At 44.5% G+C, this 25,753-nt stretch overlaps 1 protein-coding gene across 5 annotated transcripts in view; it reads left to right on the top strand.

The window, feature by feature from the left end:
• Positions 1-25,753, top strand: part of DAAM1 (dishevelled associated activator of morphogenesis 1) — a 179,920-nt gene that overhangs the window by 74,637 nt on the left and 79,530 nt on the right. For all 5 annotated transcript variants that reach the window (XM_084792141.1, XM_084792140.1, XM_084792138.1 and 2 more), the window contains exons 2-3: positions 3,699-3,918; positions 25,531-25,620. In XM_084792141.1, the coding sequence (XP_084648267.1) occupies positions 3,736-3,918; positions 25,531-25,620 (273 nt within the window). In that variant the 5' untranslated portion in view covers positions 3,699-3,735. The remainder of the gene's footprint in view (positions 1-3,698; positions 3,919-25,530; positions 25,621-25,753) is intronic.

Genomic DNA, 25,753 nt, shown 5'->3' with positions numbered 1-25,753 from the left:
TTTCTCCCTCCCTTTATGGCCCAAGGACTTTTGAGTTGCAGATGCTCTGAAACCATACACGCTCCCCTCACCTGCTCAGACAGCTAAGGGCTCAACTCTAGAGGTGTTTGTAAGCCTTAGTCATGTATAAAAGCTTTTACCCAAAATGTTAATGCCCCAACAACAACAACAACAACAACAACAACAACAACAACAACAACACGTGGTGGCAATGTCCGCACCGAGGTTTGCAAGGTGCTGTATGGTGATAGAGTGCGTTTTACTTTTAAAACTTAAGGAAACAAACAAACAAACAAATATCTCTCCAAAACTATTTTAAGTGTTTCTTAAGTGTTAAGTATGACAATCCTGTATTGTTCTTTAAAAACTGAAACCCTTATAGGCCAAACTTAAGAGCCCAACTTTCATCTTCATGCCCTAGAGTTTTTAAAAAATTTGAAGTAGGCCTCTTTAAAATTAGTTTGGATATTAAAATTCAGTATTCCTTAAGTATTCACTACCTGATAAGGTAACCACAGGATAATTTCAACTAGTGGCAACTGCTATGAGGAACTGCCCCTGGGATGGAAGGATGGTGCATGGGCTAGGAAAGACAACTGCTATAGACAAATCACCAGGGGTGGCCACTTTGAGAAAGTGCTGGTGTCTACCATGAAGATTCAGCCGTGCACAGATGTAGACCTAAACATGCTAGTCTCCAGCATTGTTAGTGCAACAGTCCTGAGGCAGAAGCCAACATGACCAGTGAGTGTGTTTCAGGCGCAGTAACCTATGGCTGGGTGGAAAGGCAGCTGGGGCAGATTGTGGGGGCTCAGCTTGTGGGGGCTAGCTTATGCATGCTCTTTTACATTGCAAGCAGTTTTGTAAGATGGGTTTGTTAGGGCATGTTACTGTCCTGGGCATTCCTAAGAGGAAAGTCCGATTTGAAGACAACAGAGCCAGCCAGCCACGGTCTCCTTTCCTCTACCTTATCACTGCCCCATACCTTCCCACACCCCCTGCACCCACTCACAGACAGACAGACAGAGAGAGAGACAGAGAGACAGAGACAGAGAGAGAGAGAGAGACAGAGAGAGAGCGCTGCCTGTGTCTCTCATAGCTGTGATCTGTTGGCTTTCAATTCCTCCTTGGAATTGAAACACAACTCTGAACCTATTTCTGTATACCAGCATCCAGATCAATTCAAAGATAGATAGATGCAGGCCTTCTCCACTCCCTTGGGCCTTGTCTTGTCTTTTAGGAAGTGCCTACCATCTGCTAGCCCTGTATGGGAGGACAAACTGCTTTGTCAGTAATTGTTATCATGGTGTCATTGACTTCATCTCTGAAATCAGCTGCCCTTCCCCTGGGAGGGGCTTGGCATTCTTTATAGCATTGGTTCTCAACCTTTGGGTCATGACCCCTTTAGGGGGGGTTCACATATCAGATACCCTGCAAACAGATATTTACAGTTCAAATCATAGCAGTAGCAAGAATACAGTTATGAAGTAGCAACAAACTAACTTTATGGTTGGGCCACCACAACATGAAGAACTATATTAAAGAATTACAGTTTGGCTGGGCGTGGCAAGCCTTTAATCCCAGCACTCGGGAGGCAGAGGCAGGAGGATCGCTGTGAGTTCAAGGTCAGCCTGGTCTACAAAGTGAGTCCAAGACAGCCAAGGATACACAGAGAAACCCTGTCTCGAAAAACAAACAAACAAACAAACAGAGTTACAGCTTAGGAAGGTTGAGAGCCACTGCTCTATAGGATCCCTGCGCATCACCTGTCCACAACTCCAAAGTGTGGTGACCCCTATCGCCTTCTACCTTGCTTGAGACAGGTCTCTTGTGCCCTGCTACACATGCTGGGCTAGCCAGTGGAAAGCGTATAGCTTCTCTGTCTGCTTCCTGCCTTCTGATAGGAGCACACTGGGGTTACAGACCTGTTTGCACTGCTGCTTTTACATGGGCTAGGGCTTCAAATTAGGCTTGGGCTTTTAGGGGAAGCTCTGGGCTCACTGAGCTGCCTCCCAGCCTCCCACTGCCCGCTTTCCTGTCTGTGAGACTGTTATTAAGATACACTGCGATAGCATTTGGGACATGGGTTTTCACCTGATTGTATCACTTGGAAATAATTCAAATTTCTTTCTTTCTTTCTTTCTTTCTTTCTTTCTTTCTTTCTTTCTTTCTTATTTGGATGCCTTGGTCTGTTTAATGAATTAATAATATTCTGTTGTGAACGTGCTTTAATTAATTTCCGTATTTCCCTTATTGGCAAACTCTTTTGCCTTTCTGCTTGAAAAGCTCTAATCCATGTAGCTCTTGGTTTGTCATTAACTTCAATTACGATAAACATGTACAGAGTGACTCCTGTTTCTAGCAATAGCCAAAGCATATTAGGCCATCTGCTTGCGCTATCACCATCTAACAGAAAGACACAGGCTTAAAGAACTTAAACCTGCACATGTGCTAGGGCAGACAGGCGGATGAGCCATTCAGTATTCCTCACTCAGCCTATGGGAGGCGGAGGAGAACTTGAAAGAGGACTTTAAAGGATGATGCATGAGGGCTGATAAGATAGCTCAGCAGGTTAAGGCACTTGCCGCCAAGACTGATGACCTGAGTTCAATGACCATGAACCTGCATGTTAGAAGGACAGAACTGACTCCCTCAAATTGTCCCCAGACTCCACATATGCACTGTGACACACACAGTTCCCTCCCCCCAATAAGTAATCAAATGAAAGAAAAAAATATAAAGCTTTAACTTGAAAAAAAGAATAATGAGATTTCCTAGAGACCAAAGAAGAAAGAAGCTATTATCCCCGTCCCCCATGGTCGGTGTTTATGTCTGTGATTGTGGTATAACTACAACATTCCTTCTCCTTTCCTTTTCCTCCCTCCAAGCCGCCCATAAACCCCTTTCTGCTCTTCAAATTCATTTCCCACTAATTGTTATTGCATGCATATATGTATTTTCATACAGGTGTATTCCTAAATATAAGCTGTTGAGTATGTATAATATTGCCCTAGGTGACCAATTGGTAAGCTCTTCCCTGAGTAAGACCACCTCCCCCGCTTCCAGCTTTCCTCAGTTGCCTGTAGTTCTTTGTGTAGGGTTGAGGCCTTACAGGCATTTATCCATCCGGTTTGTCATGTATATTAGGGTCATTCTGGTTCACATCTGGGCAGTCATGTTGGCGTAGGTGTAGCTTCTGATGTAATGAAGAGATGCAATCTCACAGCCAAGTCTCCAATCCTCTGGCTCTTACAGTTTCCCTAGTCCCTGTTCTGCAGTGCTCCCCGAGCCCTGGCTGTGGGAGTGTTTTGCAGATGTGTCCGTTGGGATCTGGCTCCACAACTCTGCATTTTGGCAGGTTGTGGGTTTCCACAGTGGTTTCTGTCTGTTGCAAAAAGAAGTTTTAAAAACAGTCATTCCTGAGGAAAAGGAGTTTCAACAAGAACGGTCTTTGGCTGGACTGGTCAGAGCGTGTCGCGGGGCCAGTGGCTGCCGCTGCACTGTTTGTACAGTTGGCCTAAGGAAGCATTCAACAAGTGAGTGGAAGGACATGGATTTGCTGCCCTCCCTGTTTCCTGGAGAGTCCACACATTGCCAGAAGCACAGGGGACCCTCTTTTGAGCTGGCTTTGATTTTTCTTTCTTTTTTTTTTTCTTTTGGTTTGTCACACTCAACCATGTCATGTCTTCTCTTCACAGAATTTAGTAATATCAAGACCTAGGAGAGAATTCAACCATGGCCCCAAGGAAGAGAGGTGGACGGGGGATTTCATTTATCTTTTGCTGTTTCCGAAACAATGACCACCCAGAAATCACGTATCGTCTTCGGAATGATAGCAACTTTGCACTTCAGACGATGGAGCCAGCGCTGCCCATGCCCCCTGTGGAGGAGCTGGACGTCATGTTCAGTGAACTTGTGGTGAGTGCCAGTGTCCATGCTGTCCTCGTCGCTGATAAGCCAGGGGAGACGAGGATAGGCAGTGGGTGGGTTGGCTTGGTTTGTGGTGCTCTCTGTGTGAACCCTCAGTGTCCTCACTGAGCTATGAGAAGTATGTGTGTGTGTTGGGGGCACGTCTTAAAAAGGGTCACAAGGGTTTTGTTGGTGCTTCAGGTAGGCAGAGGGATTTCAATGTTTGGTGTTCAAATAGCGGTGGGTAGTACAATCTAACTTGCTGCTTCTAAGTCATCCTCATTTCCCCTTGGGTCTATACTTACGTGTGTAAGTGACTCCTTCACACCTTCTGGGTCGCCCCAGTGGTTACCCCCCACCACTCCCAATGTGTAGTATTAGTGCTGTTTGACAATTAGTCATGCTTCCCAACTTGTCTTTGGTCTTTGGTGAAGGACATTAGTACTTAAGTGCAGTATCATTACTTAGACTAATGATAGGATTGGAGTAGCAGCTGCTGTGGGAACCTTTTTATAGCTACTGTCACACTGTAGAGGCCTAATGTCTTCAAATGGGATGATGTAGGACCTGTTCATCAAGAGGTGCAAGTGGACTCTTCTCTTCCTGTCAGAGGACATTATGGCATAATTTAAAGAGAGCTAGCATAGACATCAGCAAGGCTTTGCTTCAAGTCACTACTCTGTACTTGATCTTAGGCAAAAGGCTGAGAAGTGATTAATTTACTACTCTGAGTTTGTCTACTTAAGCATAGAAAGTCATGTTATTTTTCTGGTCCCATTTTCTGAAAAGTGTAGCAGGGACCCCCTCTCAGATTTGATGGCGTGTCTAAGCCAGAGCTGGCCACAGCGGGTGGGGCTAGCGCTTGCCTCTTAAAGGCGCCCAGTGAAGCCCCAGGAGTACCGTATCCTCAAGGGCAGCATTTGCTAGTAAGGTTTCTTCTCATTGGACCATTTTTCAGTGTGGCAGGAGCTAGAGAACTCAGTTTCTTGCTTGATTCTTAGAGCAGAAAATAGGCTGTGCCACTGCTTGCCAGGCACCAGCAGTGTTGTTCCAGCTACTCCAGATGCGGATTCAGAAAGGGGAGGACAGCTGGCACGGGGGTCTGTGGAGCTGAGACGTGTGCTGTGGTCTCCTGAGGGAAGAAGCGAGCCTATTTTGAGCAGAATTGATTAGGATAAAAAGAGATAGCTTATGATTGCATGTTTATACTTTATGACATTGACTATTTTATCCGCTCTCCCATCTCTACTTTATAAAGAACTTTATTTTAGGTCTCAAAATGAAAAGCTAAAACCAGCTGTGATGGGGCATGCTTGTAGTCCCAGCCCTTGAGAAATGGAGGTGGAAAGATAGGAATTCAAGGTCATCTTCTGTCCCCCAGTGAGCTCAAACCAGCCTGAGCTACATAGGCATGCACATATGCGTGCGTGTGCACACACACACACACACACACACACACACACACACACACACATACACACACTCACGAAGCTTGGGATATAGTTCAGTTGGTAGGTTCCTGCCTAGCAAACATGATACCCTGATTGTATGACTTTTCTCATCACTGGGACCAACCTGATAACAGAGCAACTAGCTTCAGGGAGAGAGTCCATAGTGACAGGAAAGGGTGGCAGCAGGGGCATGGCACCCTGCTAGTCACATGTGTCTGATCTCAGGAAGCACACACAGATGAGCGTTTTTCTCCTTTGTATCAGTCAGCCCAGGACTGCAGCCCATGGAGTGCTGCTGCCCACATTCAGGGTGGGTCTTGCCTGCTCAGGTAAATCTTCTTGCAAACACCCTCACTGACATACCCAGACATGTGTATCCATGGCGGGTCTAAATCCTGATGAGCTGCCACTGAGGATTAACCATGACACCTGGATTTAGTCCTTAGCACTGCATAAACTGGGTGTGATTACTCAGGAGGATCAGAAATTCAAGGTCATCCTAGGCTCCGTAGCAAGTTTGAGGCTCTCCTGGGATGCATGAAACCCTGTCTCAATCCAAACAAAACACACACACACACACACACACACACACACACACACACACACACACACACGGTAAACTTGGCCTTTAAAAATGTGATCAGTTTAGTTGCTGATAGAAGCAGAGGGGATCGATCAGGAGGCTCTAACATCACCAGAGGTACCAGCGCAAAGTTCCTCTGTAGGGACCATGTGTGTGATGGCAGGTGATGAGGAATGTGGTCAGGGGAGACTCTCAGAAGCCAGTGATCTGCCACAGAATTAAAGGCTGGGAGGAAGGGCAGGAGGTCTCTCCAGCTGGCTTCTGCTGTGCCAGTGACGCCTCAGTGGTCCCAACAGCAAAGCGTCACCCTGCATTAGCGCTGCGTGTTCTCTCCGGGAAGCTGCACTTCTGCTCACCGACACCTTCTTTCCAAGAGGAAAGGAAGAAGCAGCAGCTCTAAGCATCATCCTGCAAGTAGCACGTCACTGATGCCCACGTTTCATTGCCAATGCCCATCACATGGACACGCTAGAGAACATGGGCTAAGAAAGTGTCATTCTTTTGTAAGGGTTGGCACCACTAGTCACGTGGCCAAGGCTGAGGTCACCAAGATCGGTAGTTCTCTCCCCAGGAGGGGCTGTGAGTCATATGCCATGCTGCCTGTGGAGAAGGGCAGTAAGAGTGCGTCTGTGGCTTGGTTTTATTTCCTGCTCAGAGTTTTACAGCTGAATGTGTATCTGAGGAGAGGTGTGCCACTGGCAGCTAAACACCTGTGGACTGTGGAGCCAGTCGAGAGCTAGCACCCCCTCATATCCAGCATTTGGGCTTCCTTCAGCAGGTTCTGTCAGACTCCTCAATTGAGACCCACCCAGAAACTGGCATTGGCAACTCCATGTACATCTCGGAGACTGCTTCTCTGCATTCAGAGGGAGAAAATTCCACTCGCTGCTTATTGATGTCTCTATTGTGTGTGAGAAAATTGCCTACAGCTGCTAGTTGTTAAAAAAAAACCAATGCCAAACCAGAACTTTAAGCCAAAACCATTGGAAAACAACTTATCTTGAGGTTTGTGTCTGTCCTGGTGAGTGACGATGGGTTTTTGTCTACCTCTGACTTTAGGGACTTAGACCACAAATCCTTCCAATTGCCAGGGGAAGCCTGAGGCTAGAGAGGTGGACTCAAAGCTGCTGGCAGCGGCTTCTCTGGGTTTTCCTGAGCGCTACAGAAGTAATCCTGCCATGCCCACGTACTGGGAAGAGAGGGCCTGGCTCTTCAGTCTGCACTGCTGGCCGCCTGCTCAGCCTGCAGTCTAGTGGAAGTTCTTGCAAGGCAGGTCTATTTGAATTTGAGCTTGATTCCTTTTCTGTAAATTGAGGATCTCACCACCTCAGTGAGAGAGCTGATGTAAAGATTAAAGAACATAACTAACAACAAGAAAAACCAAACACAAAATGCTGGCACCTAGCTGGACCTGGTATTACAGGACTGAATTCCAAGCTTGGGAGATTGAGGCCAGAGGAGCCTAAGTTCAAAGCTACCATGGGCAACTTAATAAGACCCTGTTTTAAAATAAATAGTTGAATGCTTTGTATATGTATCTCAGTGGTATGGATTAGCATATGAGAGGGCCTAGGTTAAATCTCCAGTACAGGAGAGAGAGAGGGAGGGAGGGAGGGAGGGAGGAAAGAAGGAAGACAGGAAGAAAGGAAGGCTTTCTTTATAGTCTACAACCAAGTGCAGCAGGAGCGATGGGAGATGACTCAAGGTTTTTCTGAGGACACAACTCTCAGCAAATACCCAGTTTCCCTCCTTTCTTGGAAGCTAATCTGCTTGCTGTGTGAGCCCTGCCTTGCTGGCCCCTTTCCCTCTGCATCTGCTAGAAAGCATCTCATCAGAGCGGGTTATTGTGAGGCCCACTTTCCCTTATCCTGTTTGATGAGTCACTCATGACATACCTAAAAACTGATAGCAAATGACTTTTTTTCAGAACTGTGTATGCCAGCCTTATCATCTCATTTATGAGATAACCTGGAAGGAGTTTAAACATGTGAAACAGCCAGAAAGGTATGCCTTGTAGCAGTCCCCCAGCTACAAACAGGGCAATAGGAATTGGAGACACCTGGCCCATATTGTTTTCTTTCTGCTGTTGGGGATCAAAGTCAGGACTTTGCATCTGGTAGACAAGGGCTGTACCCCAGAGCTACACCAGCCCACCTGCTGTCCCTTCAGCTCACTGCTTCTTAGGGTATTATTCACAACACACTTACTTTTTCTGCCATGTTCACCCACACAAAATGCACACTTGTGCAGTTACCACCAAAACCAGTCTAGGCATTTTGTTGTTGCCTTTAAAATAACCCTCATATCCATTGATCCTCACTTCCCATCTATCCTGAGCCCCACCATCCCCTGGCAGGTGCTGAACTCCTTTATGTCTGGAAGAATTTGTTTTTGTTGGACAGTTTGAACAAATGTAATCACAACAGGTAGACCTTGGTAACTGGAATCCTTACATAATACATGATTTCAAGACTCCTCCATTGTGTGCATGCGAAGTCTTCATTTCTAATTCTTGCCAAATAACGGTCCATCATAGGATACATAACATTTTAAGAAGCCATTCAGCACTGATAGATAGTTTGGATTTTTATTTTGCCAGTTAAGGATATTATGAAGAATGCTGCTATAAACATGCACATAGAAGTTTTTGCATGTAACTATGTGGTGTTCATGGGTACAGACCCACAAGCAGCAATGCTAGGGCCCGGGAGACTCTGTGTTTAACTTCGTGAGCTGTCAGTCTGCTCTGAAGTGACTGCAGCAGCTTTCATTTCTACCAGCCGCCTATGAAGCTTCCAGGTTCTTCTTAAAATTATATATCTATATCTATATTTATTATTATGTGAGAGAAAGTGTGCAATGTGTATATGCGGCTACATATATAACACATAATGGCAGTCGTAAGATAACTCTGTAAAGTCAGGTTCCATCTTTATGTGATTTCTGGGAATTGAACTCAGGTCATTAAACATGTTGAGCGAGAGCCTTTACTCTGCTAAGCCATTTTGCCTGAATATCTATCTATCTATCTATCTATCTATCTGTCTGTCTGTCTGTCTATCTATCTATCCATCCATCCCAGTTTCCCTACACCTTTGCCAACATTTGTTTTTATTCATTCCCATGTGCTTTTCAGTATGTTCTGTTCTACAGTGTATATGTCTGTGGGTTATTATATCTAAGTCATTCACTGACATATGTGATCGTGTGGTGCGTGTGTTTTATGCCGTCTGAGTACAATACCCCTGTTCTCTACCCCTGCCTGTTCTACTCCACCTCCAGTTCCTAGTCTTTACTATTTGCCTAGATCAAAAGAAAGACTATAACTGATCCATGGCAGCAGTAGTGCTTTAAAATTAGAGGCAACTGTGTTCATTCCCTAAGCATCTAAAGGACTTAGATTATCTCATCTAACTTATTTGGGAAGCACTAGACACACAGCTCTTGAATTGTCTTGCTCAAGTAACTTGTATTAAAATATTTTCAATGGATTTCTTTGAGGCTAAGCAGACAATGTGTTTCTCACTAATAGATTGATTATTCTGATGTGAGTGTGTGGTAAGTGCCTGTCTGTGCTAGATCCCAAGGAGATACAAAAACTATTCTTGATGATGTTCTAGAGCAGTGAAGACAGGCCTCTAAACGTGTAACCCTGTCACATGTGACCCACTGCCGAGAGGGGCCACCTCCTGTCACGTGTGACCTAGTGAAAAGAAAGGGGTGGCTCAGGCTCAAATACTCTTTTCTGAGAGAAGAGGATTTATTGACCCAATTTTTGTGATAGATTTTCCTAGAATAAAATCCTGGGTTTCTCTTCCAGCACCACTGCTCTTTGGCATATGCATTGCTCAGTCCCTCCCTTTTCTCTGCTAATGTGCATTTGTATCTGATTTCAGAAAATACCTTTCAGATCCTTTAATTCATTCTTTTGAGAATTTCATACATATGTACAATGCCTTTGTACATCATGTCCACCCTCCTGCTTTCCTCCTCTAAACTCCATCCCTCTCTAAACTCCAGGTCCTCTTCTCCTAACCCACTGACTCTAATCATTGCAGTCCGTGTGTGTATGAGTGTAGGACCATCCACTGGGGCATGGGCAGCCTTCTTCCCTGATGAACGCCGACTCTCCTCTCTCCACAGCCTTCAATGGTCAAAGATCCTCAGCTAGAGACTGGGCTTTGTGAGCCATTACCTCATCTGTGCTGGGATTGTGACTGGTCTGATCGTGTGTAGGTCTTGTGCAGGTGACCACAGCTGCTGTGTAGCAGCCCTGTTGTTCCAGAATATAGTTTTGCAGTAGTCCTCACATGATGGTTGTTGTTTGTCAGCTTGACACAAACCTAGATATACCTACAAAGAGGGAATCTTATTTGAGAAAATGCCTTCATAAGAATGGCCTATGGTCAAGACTGTGGGGCATTTTCATGACTAATGATCGATATGAGCGTTTCTAGCCCACTGGGGGCAGTGCCACTTCTGGGCCAGGTCTGTAGTATATAAGAAAGCAAGTTGAGCAAGCCAGTAAGCAGCACTCCTCGGTGGCTTCTGCCTCAGTTCCTGCGTTGTGTTCCTGTTTTGATTTTCCTCAGTGATGGGGTGTTATCTGGAACTGTAGGATGAAATAAACCCATTCTTCCACAAGGTGAATTTGGTCATGGTCCTTATCACAGCAACAGAAACCCGACAAAGCACCTCCACTGCCTTACTCTTACAGTCTCTGTGCCTACTTCTCTGCTGTGCTCCCTGAGCCATGTGGGTGGGGAATATGATATAGCTGTATCATGTAAGGATTGAACACTCCACTGCTTATTCTTTGAGTCTCTGCATTAATTACCATCCACTGCAAAAATAAGCTTTTCTGATGAGTATTGAAAGCTGCACTATTGGTTTACAGGAAGAGTTTAGAAGGCAGTTTGATGTACGTCTGTTTAGTAGGTTCTCCTGTGAGTCCTATGTCCTTCCCAGCCAAGGGTTCTTGGCCAGGTGTACAGTACTAGCTGTGAGTTCAGCCCTGTGCAGTGGGCCTTACAGTCAGAAAGCATCTGGTCACTTCTGTAACGTTCATGCCACTATTGCATCAATGAGCATATTTTACCCAGATCAGTCATTATTACAGCTCAGAAGTCATAGCTAGGTAAGACTATTGATGACTTTTCTCCCTTGGTAGCCTAGATAACATCTTTTGGCACTACAAAAGTGAACTATTAGGGAAGAAGCTTCTGAGTGAGTACCAGATCAATTTCTCTATGTTCTGTAACCCAACTGTATGTGTTTTCAATAATAATGCCTTACCATCATGTTCTGATGAACAACCAAGAGAGATGACAATGGGATATGGGATCTCGCAGCAATTTAATGAGTAGTATCCTACATCTGGAGCTAGGCTTTAGCATTATACCCCTATATAGATCATTCTGCTTAAATTGGTGTGTGTGTGTGTGTGTGTGTGTGTGTGTGTGTGTGTGTGTGTGTTATTTTTTTTTTTTTTAAAGAAAGCTTTTGAGACCACAGATTATTTTGTTCTTCTGCTAGCAATGAGAATTGGGTTTTTGTTGTTGTTGTTTTGTTTTGTTTTCTGTTGGAATCTTTTCTCTTATTACTGGGACTATTATAAGCTCCTTTTAATATAAAAATTCTTCTATTATCATCAGAATCAATGAGAAGGCTCATTGTGTTTTAGCTCCTTATTTTTTAAAAATCTGCATTTGTACTAAAATCATGGCAAAGAATAGAAAGTTGTTTTTGGTTTTTTTTTTTTAAACGGGAACTATTCAGTTCCCTGTCTCCATTGGAAGATGGGGAAAATGGGTAGCAAGAACATGTACTTTTAAACAGATAGAAGAGAAAAAGGAGTTGTAAGGAGTCATAGTTTTGATCTATTGTTTTTTAATTAGAGCACAAAGGATTTCTGGTAACCAAGCAGAGGAAATCAGGATTTTATATCTAGAATAGCTTCAAAGTATTCAGTTGTCTAGAAGCCAAGGACCAGAAACAAATGAAGGAACTGGCATTAAGACTGTTCTAGTTCCACGAGGCTTGTCTTCACTTGACCAAAGCACCAAAGAAAATGCCCTTAGCTGAAGGACGTGATTAGTTGACAGTGAAGAAAAAAATTGTTGAGTAGATCTTCCAATTACACTTTGCATTTTTGAATAAATTAACTTGATGAGTTCTTAGGAAAAAAACTGCTTAACTCCTGTATGAAATATGCATTACATCACAAAGGGAAGTGGAGGTATAGATGCGGACTTACTTAAGTGTGTGTCATGCTAAGATCCCTGTGCAGTTAGTGTGAGCTGCTGCAATGTGCAGTTGGTTTAAAGGAGACAAAAAAGGATCTCAAATTCAGAACTTGATAAACAAATTGCTCTGGCTGATGGTTTATAGTCCAGGCTAAGGTTGATCTGTGTGGTTTTATGTGCCTGTATCTATTGTGTTTTGAACAGAACATTGAGTTGCTTCAAAAAATCAAAGTAGGGCTGGCAGCAGATTTTCATCCCAGTAGACCTTATGTGTTTCTTTGTACTCACTTAGACTGGTCAAAGTGGCTTTATAAGTTTCTTTTTAGTCCTCCAAAGCCTGAGGAAAGACAATTCCCTCCAATATTGTGGATATTTTCTCTTACCAAGGTCATTCCAAGTTTTGGGTTTTGTTTTTGTTTTTGTTTTTCTTCTTTTTTGAGACAGGGTTTCTCTGTATAGCCTTGGTTGTCTTGGACTCACTTTGTATACCAGGCTGGCTTTGAACTCACAGTGACCCACCAGCCTCTGCCTCCCAAGTGCTGGGATTAAAGGCATTCGCCACCACTCCCAGCTCATTCCAAGTATTTTTAAATGACTTGGAATTACTAAATTTAGATTTTTGACTTCATGTGTGATATGGTGGTGTTGGTCTAGTTGCCATTCCTCTTTGTGTTCTTCCTAATGTTAGATCAAAGATATGGAGTAGGAAGACGTAGAGGGAGTCAGGAACAGCGACTGAGTGCTGGCACCTGTCCCAGGCCTGTAGAGATGGAGGCAGGTCAACTCTGCCTGTAACATGGAATTTGTGGTCAGACTTGGGTTATGTGAGAGTGTCTTAGAACAAAACAAAACAAAACAAAACAAAAAGCCCCCCATAAAACTATGAGTTAATGATGCTGTTGGAAAAATAGCTTTAGATCTCTTTGGTTCTGATCAGTTCTATTAATATGAAACCTAAAGAGACCTTGAACGGTATATAACTGCTTCCTGTGGACCATAATTGAAGACCTGACCACTTAATTAGTCCTTGGGCTCCTCCCAGGTGCAAATTACACATAGCCAAGCTTCTCTACTGACTTGACACTCTGTGTTCAGCCCCAGTAAGCCAGTTTTAGGGGCTTAAAGGCCAGGGGGCTAGTTTGATCTCTGTACATTGTAGGCTTTGGGTAAGCTTTCAAGTGTACTTTTCTTTTTGTGTTTAATTTTCTAAAGTTTGTTATTGGACGGTTTCATACATGAAAATAAAGCGTTATAATTATCCCCTGCCTCACTTTTTAAAATGTGTTCTAGTAAAGGCTAGAAAGGTCTGTTAGTTTGACCATATAATTTCCTGAGAATTCATGGTGATGCTGTAGGAATCATCTCAATACCATCACCTGTTCTCACCACACATGTGACCCTACCCCAACATGAGAAGGGCACGTTTGGGTTCTAGACTGTCTGTGAATGTGCTCAGCACACACTTGAAACCTTCCACACGAACCTCTCATCTCTTGATTTGTGTGCTGGGCACTCAGTGGCCAGCTCTGTATTCAATGATGCTTTTTCTGGCTCTTTATGAAGAGTTGGAATTTTTCTTTGTTAAAAAAAATCCCCCCTTTTTAGAAGCTGCATATTTTTCTCTTATCCAGTTTTAAATGGATTTATTAAAAACACCCTCCAGCTGCCAGCTTCTTACTTCTGCGCATTGCAAAATTCAAGAACAAAGTTCAACCCAGTGCTGAAAGCCAATGAAATAAACATAGGGGTTGTTTTCTGAAAAGATGGGCAGCTACCAAATTTAGACAGAGCCAGAAAGCCTTTCCCATTCTCTTGCCAGTTAACTTGAGTTTATTCTTTAGTGGCCAAGGCTTCATGTCAGACCTGGGAGGCAGGTGCAGCTTTGTACTTTCAGAGAGCAGAATGGTGTCTCCAGGGCCTGGAACTAGTGCCTAGTCAGAGAGGGCATTCAGTGCATGCTTGGTGCCTGGATCTTGTGTAAGTGGATACTGGTGAATAGAGAGAGAATAAAAGTGAGAGAGATGCACAGTGTGTGTGTGTGTGTGTGAGAGAGAGAGAGAGAGAGAGAGAGAGAGAGAGAGAGAGAGAGAGAAGGAGAGGAGGGGAGGGGAGAGAGGAGAAGAGAGGAGAGGAGAAGAGAGAGGGAGAAGAGAAGAGAAGAGAAGAGAAGAGAAGAGAAGAGAAGAGAAGAGAAGAGAAGAGAAGAGAAGACCCGTGCTGGGTTTGTTTTATGGCTAAATCTTGGAAAAGTGATGATAAACTTGGGCTGATGCTTGGTCCCCCACCCCCACCCATTGTCATCTTTTCTACTCATCTTTCTCATTTGGATGTTACTATGGGAACATCAGATTGCCTGCAGGGGAGGGGGAGGCAGATTAAAAAAGGTGAGGAGGTTTAAGAAATCCTTTCAGCACTCAGGGAGGCAGAGGCAGGTGGGTGGCTGTGAGTTTAAGACCAGCCTTGTCTACAATGTGAGTCCAGGATAGCCAAAACTATACAGAGAAACCCTGTCTCAAAAACCAAAACAACAACACGAAAGGAAGAAATCTTTTCACTCTTAAACCTCTCCACCAAGGGCAAGGGTGATAGCTCAGTCAGTAAAGTGTGCCGCATGAGCACAAGGACTTGAGTTCCAATCTCAAGCACCAGCACAAAAGCCAGGCGCAGCAGTGTGTGCCTGTAAGCCCAGCGCTGGGGTAGGGGATGGGGAGACTAGTGGACTGCTGGAGGTGGCCAGCCACTCTACCTGAATCAAGGAGCTCCAGGTTCAATGAGACAAACGCCTGCAAACACATGTGCACTCACCTGCATGAACACCACCCCTGCAACATAAGAGAACACAGATTCTCCAGTGCGGATGACATGGTGAAGTGGGGTTTATGGCTGTGCTGTGGGAAGAGACTCTGCTGGATTGTCTTTTGACCCAGTTAATGCTGAGTCTTGTCTGATGAGCTGCCAGACAAGTCTCTTGAGTGTGTGGGAGGGGCCTGGGCTCCAGGACCAGAACTAGCATAAGAAGGTGGGACCTGCGGGGAGCTCTGGCTCCAGAGTCCCACAGGGCTTTTACCAGTCTGTCACTTTACAGCTGGCTGTCTCTCTGTTCAATTAGGAAAACACTGCTTAGAAGTGCTCCATATTAAAGGCTTGGTCAGCTAAAGCTGCAGTGGATTATAGTTCTGAAAATGGGTATTTGGGGGAAATTATTTAGCTACTTAGAACAGTTGTGTGGTTTGGAGGACTGGCAAGCTGCCGCTGATTCTGATTAATTAAAAGTTCAAGTTACCCTAATGAAGTTCTAGTCACATAATAAAAGCAGAGGAACTCGATAGATTTAGCAAATCAACAGAGTTTGTCTAGCAAACAGGATAAAATTTGTATTGTCTGCCAGTAAGGGAAAGAAAGTAAATAAAGACATTAAAGCATTAGTAGTAAGACACTAAACATTCTGCTAGTCTGCCTTTGGTTGTGGGATTTCTCTCTCCTTGTTTGTATGTGTCACGTGAAGACATGTCTGTCAGACACAGAACATCCCCGGGTAGGTGGTGAGTCACCCTGTGGTATTCTGCGTAATGACTGTGAGTGTTGGCAGAAGCACCAAGGGCTGGAAGCCCTCAGGAGCTGTCTGTGTGCATGCCCATCCCTTCTGAGTGGAAAGCTTTCTGTTGTTGACCTCTTCTGGCCTTCCTGACTGGCCAGGAGAAGGAGTATCCTTCTAAACTGTCGAAAGTCATATCTAACCGTCATATTTCTAACTACCGCCCTAAGAATAAAACAGCATTCTTGAGGTCATTCGTTATTAAGTTTTAAGAGATGGTAGCAACTCCTGACTTGGGCATGATGGTCACAGGTCTTGGTGGGGCTGGATGTTTATAAGTTTAATGAGTTATCCTGCTAAATTGCATATTCCTTCATACATTCATAAAGGTGATTTTTTTTTTTCCTATCAGAGTAACACACATCAGTATGCACATGCCTTGTCTGGTCTTTTCCACTTGATGGGTGCTTGTCACGTTGTCTTCTGACCTGGGTTCTGCTTCCTGACCCCTCTAAGGGTTTGGCTTTTGATATTGTGGACTTGCACTACAGGCGAAGGGGTTTTCTCCCTGAGAAGGCACTGCTGATGCTGGTATATGCTTGGTAATCCAAAGAAGGTTAAAACCCACTCAGCTTGTAGGAAACGTGGGTGGGGCTATGCTCTGGGAGTTGGGCCTGTTTGCCAAGGGCAGTTTTGTAGAAGGAAAGCAAGGCTTGTTTGAGTGATAGGCTTGGGGGTTCTATGAACTCTCTACATTCAGATGGAAGGCTGGCTTGTCAAGGGCCATTAAAAACAAAACAAAATACAACAAAAACAAACCCTCAAACATAATAAACACACAAAATGATGAATGGAAGAGCAGGCTACCCCAAGGGCCTGCTTTAGCGCCTCCTTGTTTTTCTTACTACTGCTCTGGGATTGTGCAGATGCCCTCTTAACCTCTGCCTAAATGTACACTTGCGTGCATGTGTGTGTGAGCTGACCTCATTAGAAATAGAGTAGTGCTTCCTCTGAGTGCCACCAGATCTCCCCCTCCAGGGGACATGGTCAAATGTGAGGCACCAGAGTACGTGAGAAAGTCATATCCCACTCTCCACTCAACTGTGGACAGCAGATTACCAAGAAGAGACTTGGTACCCTATGAGCATATACAGGGGGAGGAAATCCCCCTCAGGAACAGTCATAGGGGAGGGGAATAAGGGGAAAATGGGAGGGAGGGAAGAATGGGAGGATACAAGGGATGGGATAACCATTGAGATGTAACAAGAATAAATTAATTTTTTAAAAAAAGGAAAAAAATAGAGTAGTGAATGAAGCCAGGAACTTCGTGTGGGTCCGCTGCCCTTTGCAGAGCCAGTAGGCTGTCTGAGACCTCCAGTAGGCTAGAGGTTTTGTTTGTAATCTTACACTTTAATCACTGAAGTCTCTGAAAACAGAGTTTGTCATAAGGCACTAATTCTTCTACTCATTCAAGGCCTTTATTGTATATTATCTCAAAATGCCTTCCCTTACTTTATCTAGCAAATCAATGTGTTTCCTTGTATTGATGTGTCCCTGTGTCCTGTGCCGATTGTTTTCTGATTTATGTGTGTTTCTCTGTGGAGCTGCTCGGTCACAGCAACGTATAAGTTTAGGGCCAGCGAGGTTTCTTTGTCCACACTGCTTTAGAGTGGAGGCTCAATAATATGTTTTGTCAGGCCTAGGCCTAGAACTGTGGTTCCCACAGCTGGCCTTTCCTCAAGATATCTCCCCCCGCCTCTCTTAATTTAAAAAAGTCTGTGTTCAAGATATTAGAAAAAAATAAATATTCTGTAAGTAGATGAAAGGGTGATTACTGTCTTCTTTGGGACGAGCCTGTAGGGTTTTCTGTAGGTTTTAGGTTTTGGGAAACAGCTTTCTAGGGGGAGGGATGGTACTGATGATACTGAGTCAGCAAAAAGCATTATCTTGTCACCCACTAACTCATGTCATTTACTTAACGTTCAAAGATCTATCCCCAAAGAATAAAGTGAAGCAGTATGAGGAGGAGGAGGCGACAGCCATCCTGGCTGAGGTGTGGCAAGGTGCACAGGCAACAGCCTGGGTGTTGCTGGCTTTCTGCTTAGTGCCCTTGCACTTGTTGATCTCAGTGGGAAACCCAAGACTCCAGGACACCTCAGGGTGCCACTGCTAGTAACAAAAGCCAAACTCAGGCCTGAGGATATCACTTGTATGGTAGAGTGCTTGGCTAGCACGCACAGAGCCCAGGGTTCATCCCAGTATTCCCATGCTGTGGAACCCACCTAAAACCTCAGCCTCCGGAGACGGAGGCAGGCGACCCACAGTTAAGGTCCTCCTTCGATATATAATGTGTTTGAGTTGAGACTGGACTACGTGAAACCGTTTCTCAATAACACAAACAACTCTAACGTTCCAAAGGACTCCTTATTAATAGTAATGAGTCACCTAATTTAACTATTAAGTTACTAGTTAATTACTAAGGGGCCTTGGGGAAGGATTGACCTAAATGTCATCTATACTAATAAAATTATTTTAAAAAGTTCAACGAAAAGGTAATGATATTTCATGGAAGTGATTTGTGGCATTGAGGAAAAGCAGCGTGTAAAACAGCAGACTTGATGCTTCCTTGAAAGGATGCAGCAGTCCTCCCCTTGGCACAGACTGCTTCCCAGCCCCCTTCTCCATTTAGAGCTCACTGAAGGCTGGCTTGTTGTGTCCAGTGTGCTGTCTGTCTCTGTGGCTAGGATTCCATCTGTCCTGCCGTTCTCACGGCACCCTTGTTTTCTTGGGTGTGTTTCTGAAGTTTCATGAGGCATAATTTGCATGTTATAGGACAGTGTGATGAGTTTTAATAGACGAGTTACACAGCCATCACCCCCTAACAGACTTTTTTAACTCTATAAGATTTATGTGCTAAAAAACATAGAGAGATACTGTTTGAAATATAAAGTACAGTGATCCCAATTCCATGGTTGCTACTTTCAGTATCTTAAATAATTATCAAAATGAAAACTCTCCTGTAACATTACTTTGAGGTAATTTGAGAGCTTAAATAAACAGATTGACAGAATGATTTTCATTGGTTTGTATTCCAATCGCTGCTCCCCTACCCCTGCAATTATGCTTTTGTTCTTTCCCATCATATAGTCTCTTCTCCCTCTTTAGTAGTGTGTGTTAAGAGTGAAGTCTGGAAAGAGATGAGGCGAAAGCAGCCAGCTGATTTATAAGCCAATAGCGTTAAGATGGGCAACTCAATAAAGATGGGCAAAACATGAATGCATGAGAACAGGCAGGCAGTGCATGGATTCAGCCCTAGTTGTCATTAGGAAAATGCAAACTAAAACTACATGATATAGCACCCGACATAAAATAGAATTGCTCACATTGGAAGGGCATGGCAGTGTCGATGAAGCTGGGAGCTATTGGAACGCCTCATTTTCTACCTTTGCTAATTCCGAAACCGTATTCTCAGGAGTCTTAAAAGCCAAGCACAGTGGCTCATGCTGTACTCACAACATATGGGACGTGGAGGCAGTAGAGTTACTATAAATTTGAGGTGGGTCTCTGCAACTTAATGAGTTCCAGGTTAGCCAGAAAACAGCAAGATTGTGCTTTAGAAGGAAATAAGCCATGAGAGTAGTGTGTTTTGTTTCTGCATGTGTATGTCGTGTGCTCATGTATGTGTGTGAGTACAGATTCACCTGTACCACAGTGCATGTGTGGTAGTCAGGGGACAACCTCAGGCTTTTCCTCCCTTCTGCTTTATTTGAGATAGAGCTCTTCTTTTAACCCCTGCTCACACCAGGCTCGCTGGCTTGTGAGCCTCCAAGCACTCTGCTGCCTCTACCTCTCACCCCCTGTAGGAGCACAGAGCTTGTAGATGCTCGCCTCTGCCTTGCTTTCTATGAGTTCTGGGAATTCAAACGAATTCTTTGTCCTTGCATGGGAAGTGCTGCCCCCACTGAACCATCTCCCAAGCCCTAGGTTTTAATCTGCAAAACCAATTGGATACACTTCCATTTCCTTCCAGCTCTCTTACTGTCCTTTCTCTCCTCTCACCTTACATTTTTCCCCTCCTCTTCCTCCTCCTGCCTTTCTCCTGTGCCATCTTGTTTTGGGTACTGACAGTGTCAAGAACAAGCTGGCCTACTGTCCTCTAGGGACCAGTCCATAATGGGGGTGTGACATGCCAATACCCAGACCATGTGCACAATGCTTCAGGGCACAGAGGAACTAGCCATAGCAGGACAGCCCGACCAACTATTCAAAGTGGGCGGCTGGTGCTTTGGGAATGCTAGAGTGACCGTGGTGGCTCGTCAGTGCACTAGGAAGAACCCACTCGAGAAAGAACACACCACATGCAGGGTTTCAGAAGTGGCACAGTGAAACCAGAAGTTCTGGAAGGTGCTGCTGGTGAAGGGAGTAGTGAGGCGAGGCAGGTCATTGGCGCTTTTTTAGGAAGCGCCTAACCTGCTTAGAATTTGTACTTTCTCCTGCAAAGAGACAGAACTGGAAAGCCTCCTAACCATCTTTGTAGAGAGGTTATAAATACTCTGAGGCCAGAGTGTCTTATTCATCTTCTCATTCTTTATGTAGCCTGGCTCTGGTCCTAGATTAGGTAGGACAGTGCTGATGCTAGCCCCTTAGAATCATGTATTCTTGTCATATCATTAAAATAGGATGAGTCAGAGCAGCGAGACTTTCAAATGGACAGGCGAGCGTCTTATTATACCATGTACATTGTGCCTCAGTATTCCTGAACTTAAATTACTATCTGCTTTAATCTTTGTCTGCTTGCTTGCCTGGGAGCAAAGTCACCTTTGGTGACTCTGAGGATAAAGACCAAGTTGAGAGTGGCTTTCATGGCTGCCATTTGTAAAAGTAACTTTTATTCTCCTGACTTAATTGTCATCCCCAAGGCTTACTGCCTCTGTCTGCTAACATAGGCCTTATCCTGGATGCTTCTAGCCTCTGTACAATCTAATCTAGGCCTAGAATGTTTTCAGCTCCTGAGACTGCTGAATAAGCTCATCCTTTTTAGTTCTCTTGAACTCTGGCTGGCTGCTTCAACGCAGCTGTTTAGGCTCAAACCCCACTTCCAGCTGACTGATTCAATCTGGCTTCTCTCAGTTTCTCCCTGAATTGTTCTGCTTGTCCTCAAACTAACTCTAGCAATCTGTTCTAATCTTCTGGCCTCTTCTCATTCTCTGGCTCATTCTGTCTTCACCTGTGTCTAGCTTGTTCTCTCTTCAATCTGTTTCTGTAAAACTCTCCTGGTAAAACTTCCTCTGAATTCCACAAACTAAATTGCCATGAATTCTGCTCCACTGCACTGCCTCTCAACTCACTGACTCAACTGAACTGGCTGACTAGAACTTGGAGATCTCCCTGCCTCTGTCTCCTGAGTGCTAGGATTAAAGGCTGGTACCACCAGGCCTGGACCTAAGCTTTTCTTTACCTGAAACTGTCTCTGTTTCAAGGCTGGCCTTGATTCGGAGATCTGCTTGCTCTGTCTCTTGGGATTAAAGGTATGTCTGTATTCCAGCCAGATCACACAGACATAGAAGGTCTTTGGTTGTGACCTTACCCAGACCAGCCATGTTCTGAATTAAAATTCCTCTACAGCTGTTTACTGTGTCTGGTGCTGTCTCCCTATTTAGGTCCTATCACTGTGTCATTTCCCTGGAGAAGCCTTCACTGTCCCAACTTTCCCACGGCAAGCTCAGCACGTGATCATCCTTCAGTTAGCATCCCGTTTTCCTTCTGTCCTCATGAGCAGATGATGTCTGCACTGTTCCAAAGCCTATCTCAGTGCCTGACATTTAGTAGATACCCAACACAAACATCTTTACTGCCATGCCATGAGTAAACTCCTGAGGTGATTAGAGGGGTGCACTTACATTGTGTCTTCAAATGAAAGCCGTGAAGGTCAGAGGCCACATCACTTGCCTAAGCTAAATAATCAGTAAAAGGCAGGCCTACAACTCAGGGACAGCTGCCAGTAAGACCTTCCTCTTGCCTCTGGTAGATACCTGATGAAGGCCTCTTCATGCCTGTTTCTGTGACATGAGTCCACCCACCTGTTGGTAGAATAGACGGCACCCCGAAAGGGCACACACTCCACAGTCAGTTTGCACTTAAGTCCCACCTCCACTGTTTGCTAACTTCTGTGCTTGGGGCAAGCTGCTCAATCACTCTGTGACCCAATTTTCAAGAAAATAGGCAATATCCACTTGGTGGGTTTGTTATATGAGTTAAAGTAAGTTAAAACCCACATGAAATGTTACCAATAGATACATAGTAATGTTAAGCACTTGTTAGCTATTGCTGTCAGAATACATTTTTCCTTTTCCATGTCTTTACTGCAGATCAAAATTCTCTGTGGAAACAGGATAGCAATTTGTTTTTATTCTGTGAATATTTTCTTTTGTCATTAGACTGTCTGCCCCAGCTCCTTTGTGTTCTCACAGTTTAAATAGGTCATATCTACAATCCAGCAAAATTGCATTCTATCTCTCAAGCTGTGAATTTCCATGTTTTCAGATGCACACGTTTCTGTATACCTATACTCAGGAGAAACTGTGCTGTCATGTAGTAAATGTGTGTCCTTAAGAATGCTGCTCCCTCAAATCAAAAGCATTTTCCCAAACTAAGCTGGATGCTATCGAGCAGATTGATCAACTGAGCTGATTGTTGGAGAGTGATTTATGTCCCTCTTGTTTCCCCTGTTTTTCAGAGCAGGTGTGACTTACAGGAAATTTTAAAAGGAAGGAAGATAATTACTTCCCATATATAAAGTTGTATGCCAGAATTTTAGCGTTTTCAACATGTTCTCTCAGAATGGAATTTTCGATACAAGTTCTTCATTCCTTCCCCGTCCTTGGTTGTTCACTGTGGATGTTATTAACAGCCAGCTTCTTATGGCTAGAGTATGGTGTGTGTGTGTGTGTGTGTGTGTGTGTGTGTGTGTGTGTGTGTGTGTGTAACTTAACTGTTTACCTCAGTCTTAAAATAAGCTTGCAGCGGATTTATGTTCATGTGAGAGAAATAACAGCAGTACAGTTGCCAGCCTGTGCCAGGCATTACTGCATGGTGGTCCTTGTTGCCAGGCCTTGCAGGAGGAGTGGCCTGCCTATTCTGGAGAGGAAGCCGTGACTAGTGAGACTCAGAAGGGGGCAACTGGCCTGCACTAGGCTCTGGAGGGACAGGTGTCAACGAGATATAGCAAAGAGTTACTCAGAAGCAAGCCTGGCAGAGGAAGTTTTACAAATGAAAGCCTTCGAGGGTCCAGCTGAGGAATGGGTAATTAATTTTCAGGCATCGTGGATATAATGAAGATTTAGGGCTGGGTGCTTGAAAGAGCCCAGGGCTTGTTTTCAAGGCAGTGGCTTTAACATGTGGTTTCAAGACCAGAGCATCAACAATCCCTTGGAAACCTACCAGAAGTGTGCACACTGCATCTCCCCCGATAGCCTGCTGGTGATCGGTGAGGGCACAGCCCTCTGGGGATTCTGATGCTCACCCAGGATTGAAAGCAAAAATGATTGAAGAGAACTCTAGGCATGCTGAGTAGCCAGGACTAGAAAGGCAAGGGAGACGTGTGAGGGCTGTGCCAGAGCCCTGGGAGAGGTCACTGGGCCATAAGTAAGTGGGTGATTCCATTGTGAATGAAACAAAGGGAAAATCATTTCAAGAAGGATGTAATGAGACTTGATGACAAAGTGGCCGTGGGAGTTTAAGATGTAAGATAGGAAGCCAGTGAATGACCTGTGCCTGCATGTCCCCAAGTGCCACTGGCAGCAGGTACGTGTACACACACACACACACACACACACACACACACACACACACACACACACACACACACACGCTCCATTCAGGAGGGGAGCTTTCACTTAGAGACCGTAACCTATTGCACTTTAATTTATAGCTTTATCTTTTACCCACACCCAGCCATCTACAGCTCTCAGCTAGATAACCTTTCCTGTGGGACCGACAATGAACCAGGCACTCAATACCAATAATCACATTAGCTGTGGCTGCAGTTACTAACGGCCAACTCCTTCTCTCGAAGCGCTCCATATTCATTACCCTTGCTGCTATTCATTCGTTATGAATGTCTGTAAGTTGCCTTCCCAATCTCCCCACCACTCTAGGTTTAATGTTTCTAAGCACTGAGTGGAGAAGCTAAGAGTCCAGACCCTGGAGGCACACAGCCCTGGGCTTAAAACCTAGTTGCACTGTTGAGCAGGTGTGTGGGCGGGAGGAAGTGCCCAGTGTTCACCCTCAGTTCCCTGGCTCTCTTACAATGGAGATCATTACTGTAAACGTGTGATAATGAGTAGCCCTCTTTAGGTTCATTGTGAGAACTGAATAGGAAATGTCTGCCAGCACACAAAATCCGTAGGAAATATTACCAAGCACTTACACAAATCTCCATTGGTTCATTTTGTTAAAAAATAGAAAGTTCCCAGGGCAGGAGAGATGGCTCAGTGGGTAGAAGCACTAGTCACTCTTCCAGATGTTCTGGGTTCAATTCCTAGTATCCACGTGGCAGCTCACAACTGTCTGTAACTCCAGGTCCTGGAGAGCTGATACCTTCTCCTGGCTTTCGTGGACACCAGGTGTGCATATGTTGTGAAGATATGCATGCAGGCAAAACATCCATACAACATAATAATAATAATAATAATAATAATAATAATAATAATAATAATAATAATAATAATAATAATAATATCATTATAATAATATGTGCCTTGGCCTGGCACTTAAGGCCTTCTACAAACTGGTCATGCTTTATTCAATGATTTGTATAGCTCAGTGCTTCAGCTAGACTGGCCATGGTTCTCCTTATGTACCAAATCTATTACCTAAACCTAGGCTTCGATTTCTGTTGCTGCCTTAGTAAGTTTTTATCATTATAAGAAAAACATGAAAGATAATGAAACTATAAAAAGAAAAGGTCTATGCCACCCCACAGTTTGGGAGAGTCCATTTCATGATCCTTGGACCTGGGCCAAGGCAGCATTATCCTAAAGAGAATAAATAGCAAAGCCCAGCCACTCACATTATGGCTAGGAGACACAGAGAGGAGATGGATAGGTCCCTCAGTCCCGTTTGAGGGCAAATCCCAGTGACCTAAGGTCATGCTCCTTCTAGTATCTACCTCCAAAGAGTTCCATCAGCTTTCAGGAGTGTCACCCTGGCGAATGGATCTCTAATTTGTGGACCTTTGGGAGCATTCAGAATCTAAGTCACAGCAGTCCATCCCAGATGCGTTGTTGGATAGTAACTGGAGTGCTCAGAGAAAAGATCTTGGCGCTTAGTAAGAACTCTATCTGTAGGAAGTGTTCTTGTTGATATTGGGTGTCTGGTATATTTGCATTCCTAGCATGTCTAAGTCATCCAGTGCTTAGCCCAAGAGTCCATTTTTTATAATCTCTATCTTGTCTGGAAGGTTGTCAGCAACATACCCTCATCTCTAAGATGATTAATGTGGAATTCCTGTGGCCCGACACCCTTACAGCTCAATGTACCACACATAGCATTAGCAACAGCCAAGGTCCAACCAAACCATTTCCCCCAAATCCTGGGCACCTGTAGTGCTGTGCTCGGTCCACCTTGCAGTCTGGCGTCTGGCCCCGTGCCATAAAATGCTACACCAGTAGTCGTAAAGCACACCTTGAGTAGCTCCTGGCTCTTTCTAAAGTGTGTGTTGGTGAATTGCTTGATGATACTGGTGATGTTCTCTATGGGAATAACATTGATCACTGTAATACTAATCATTTTCTTCTTTCTTCTCAGGATGAACTTGACCTCACAGACAAACACAGGGAAGCCATGTTTGCACTTCCGGCGGAGAAAAAGTGGCAGATATACTGTAGCAAGAAAAAGGTAAGATAGGCAGAGTGATCACAGTTAACCAGAAGAGTCCCTTCCCTTCGGGTTTCCGCTGCTCTCACATTTCATGAGCAGAACCCAGGAAGCCCTTTGTGATGTGGATCCAGTTTGAACGTGTCATGCTGTG

This window comes from Acomys minous (assembly GCF_964271855.1).
Source record: "Acomys minous genome assembly, chromosome: 8".
Lineage (NCBI taxonomy): Eukaryota > Metazoa > Chordata > Mammalia > Rodentia > Muridae > Acomys > Acomys minous.
This window is presented reverse-complemented; position numbering and strand designations above follow the sequence as displayed.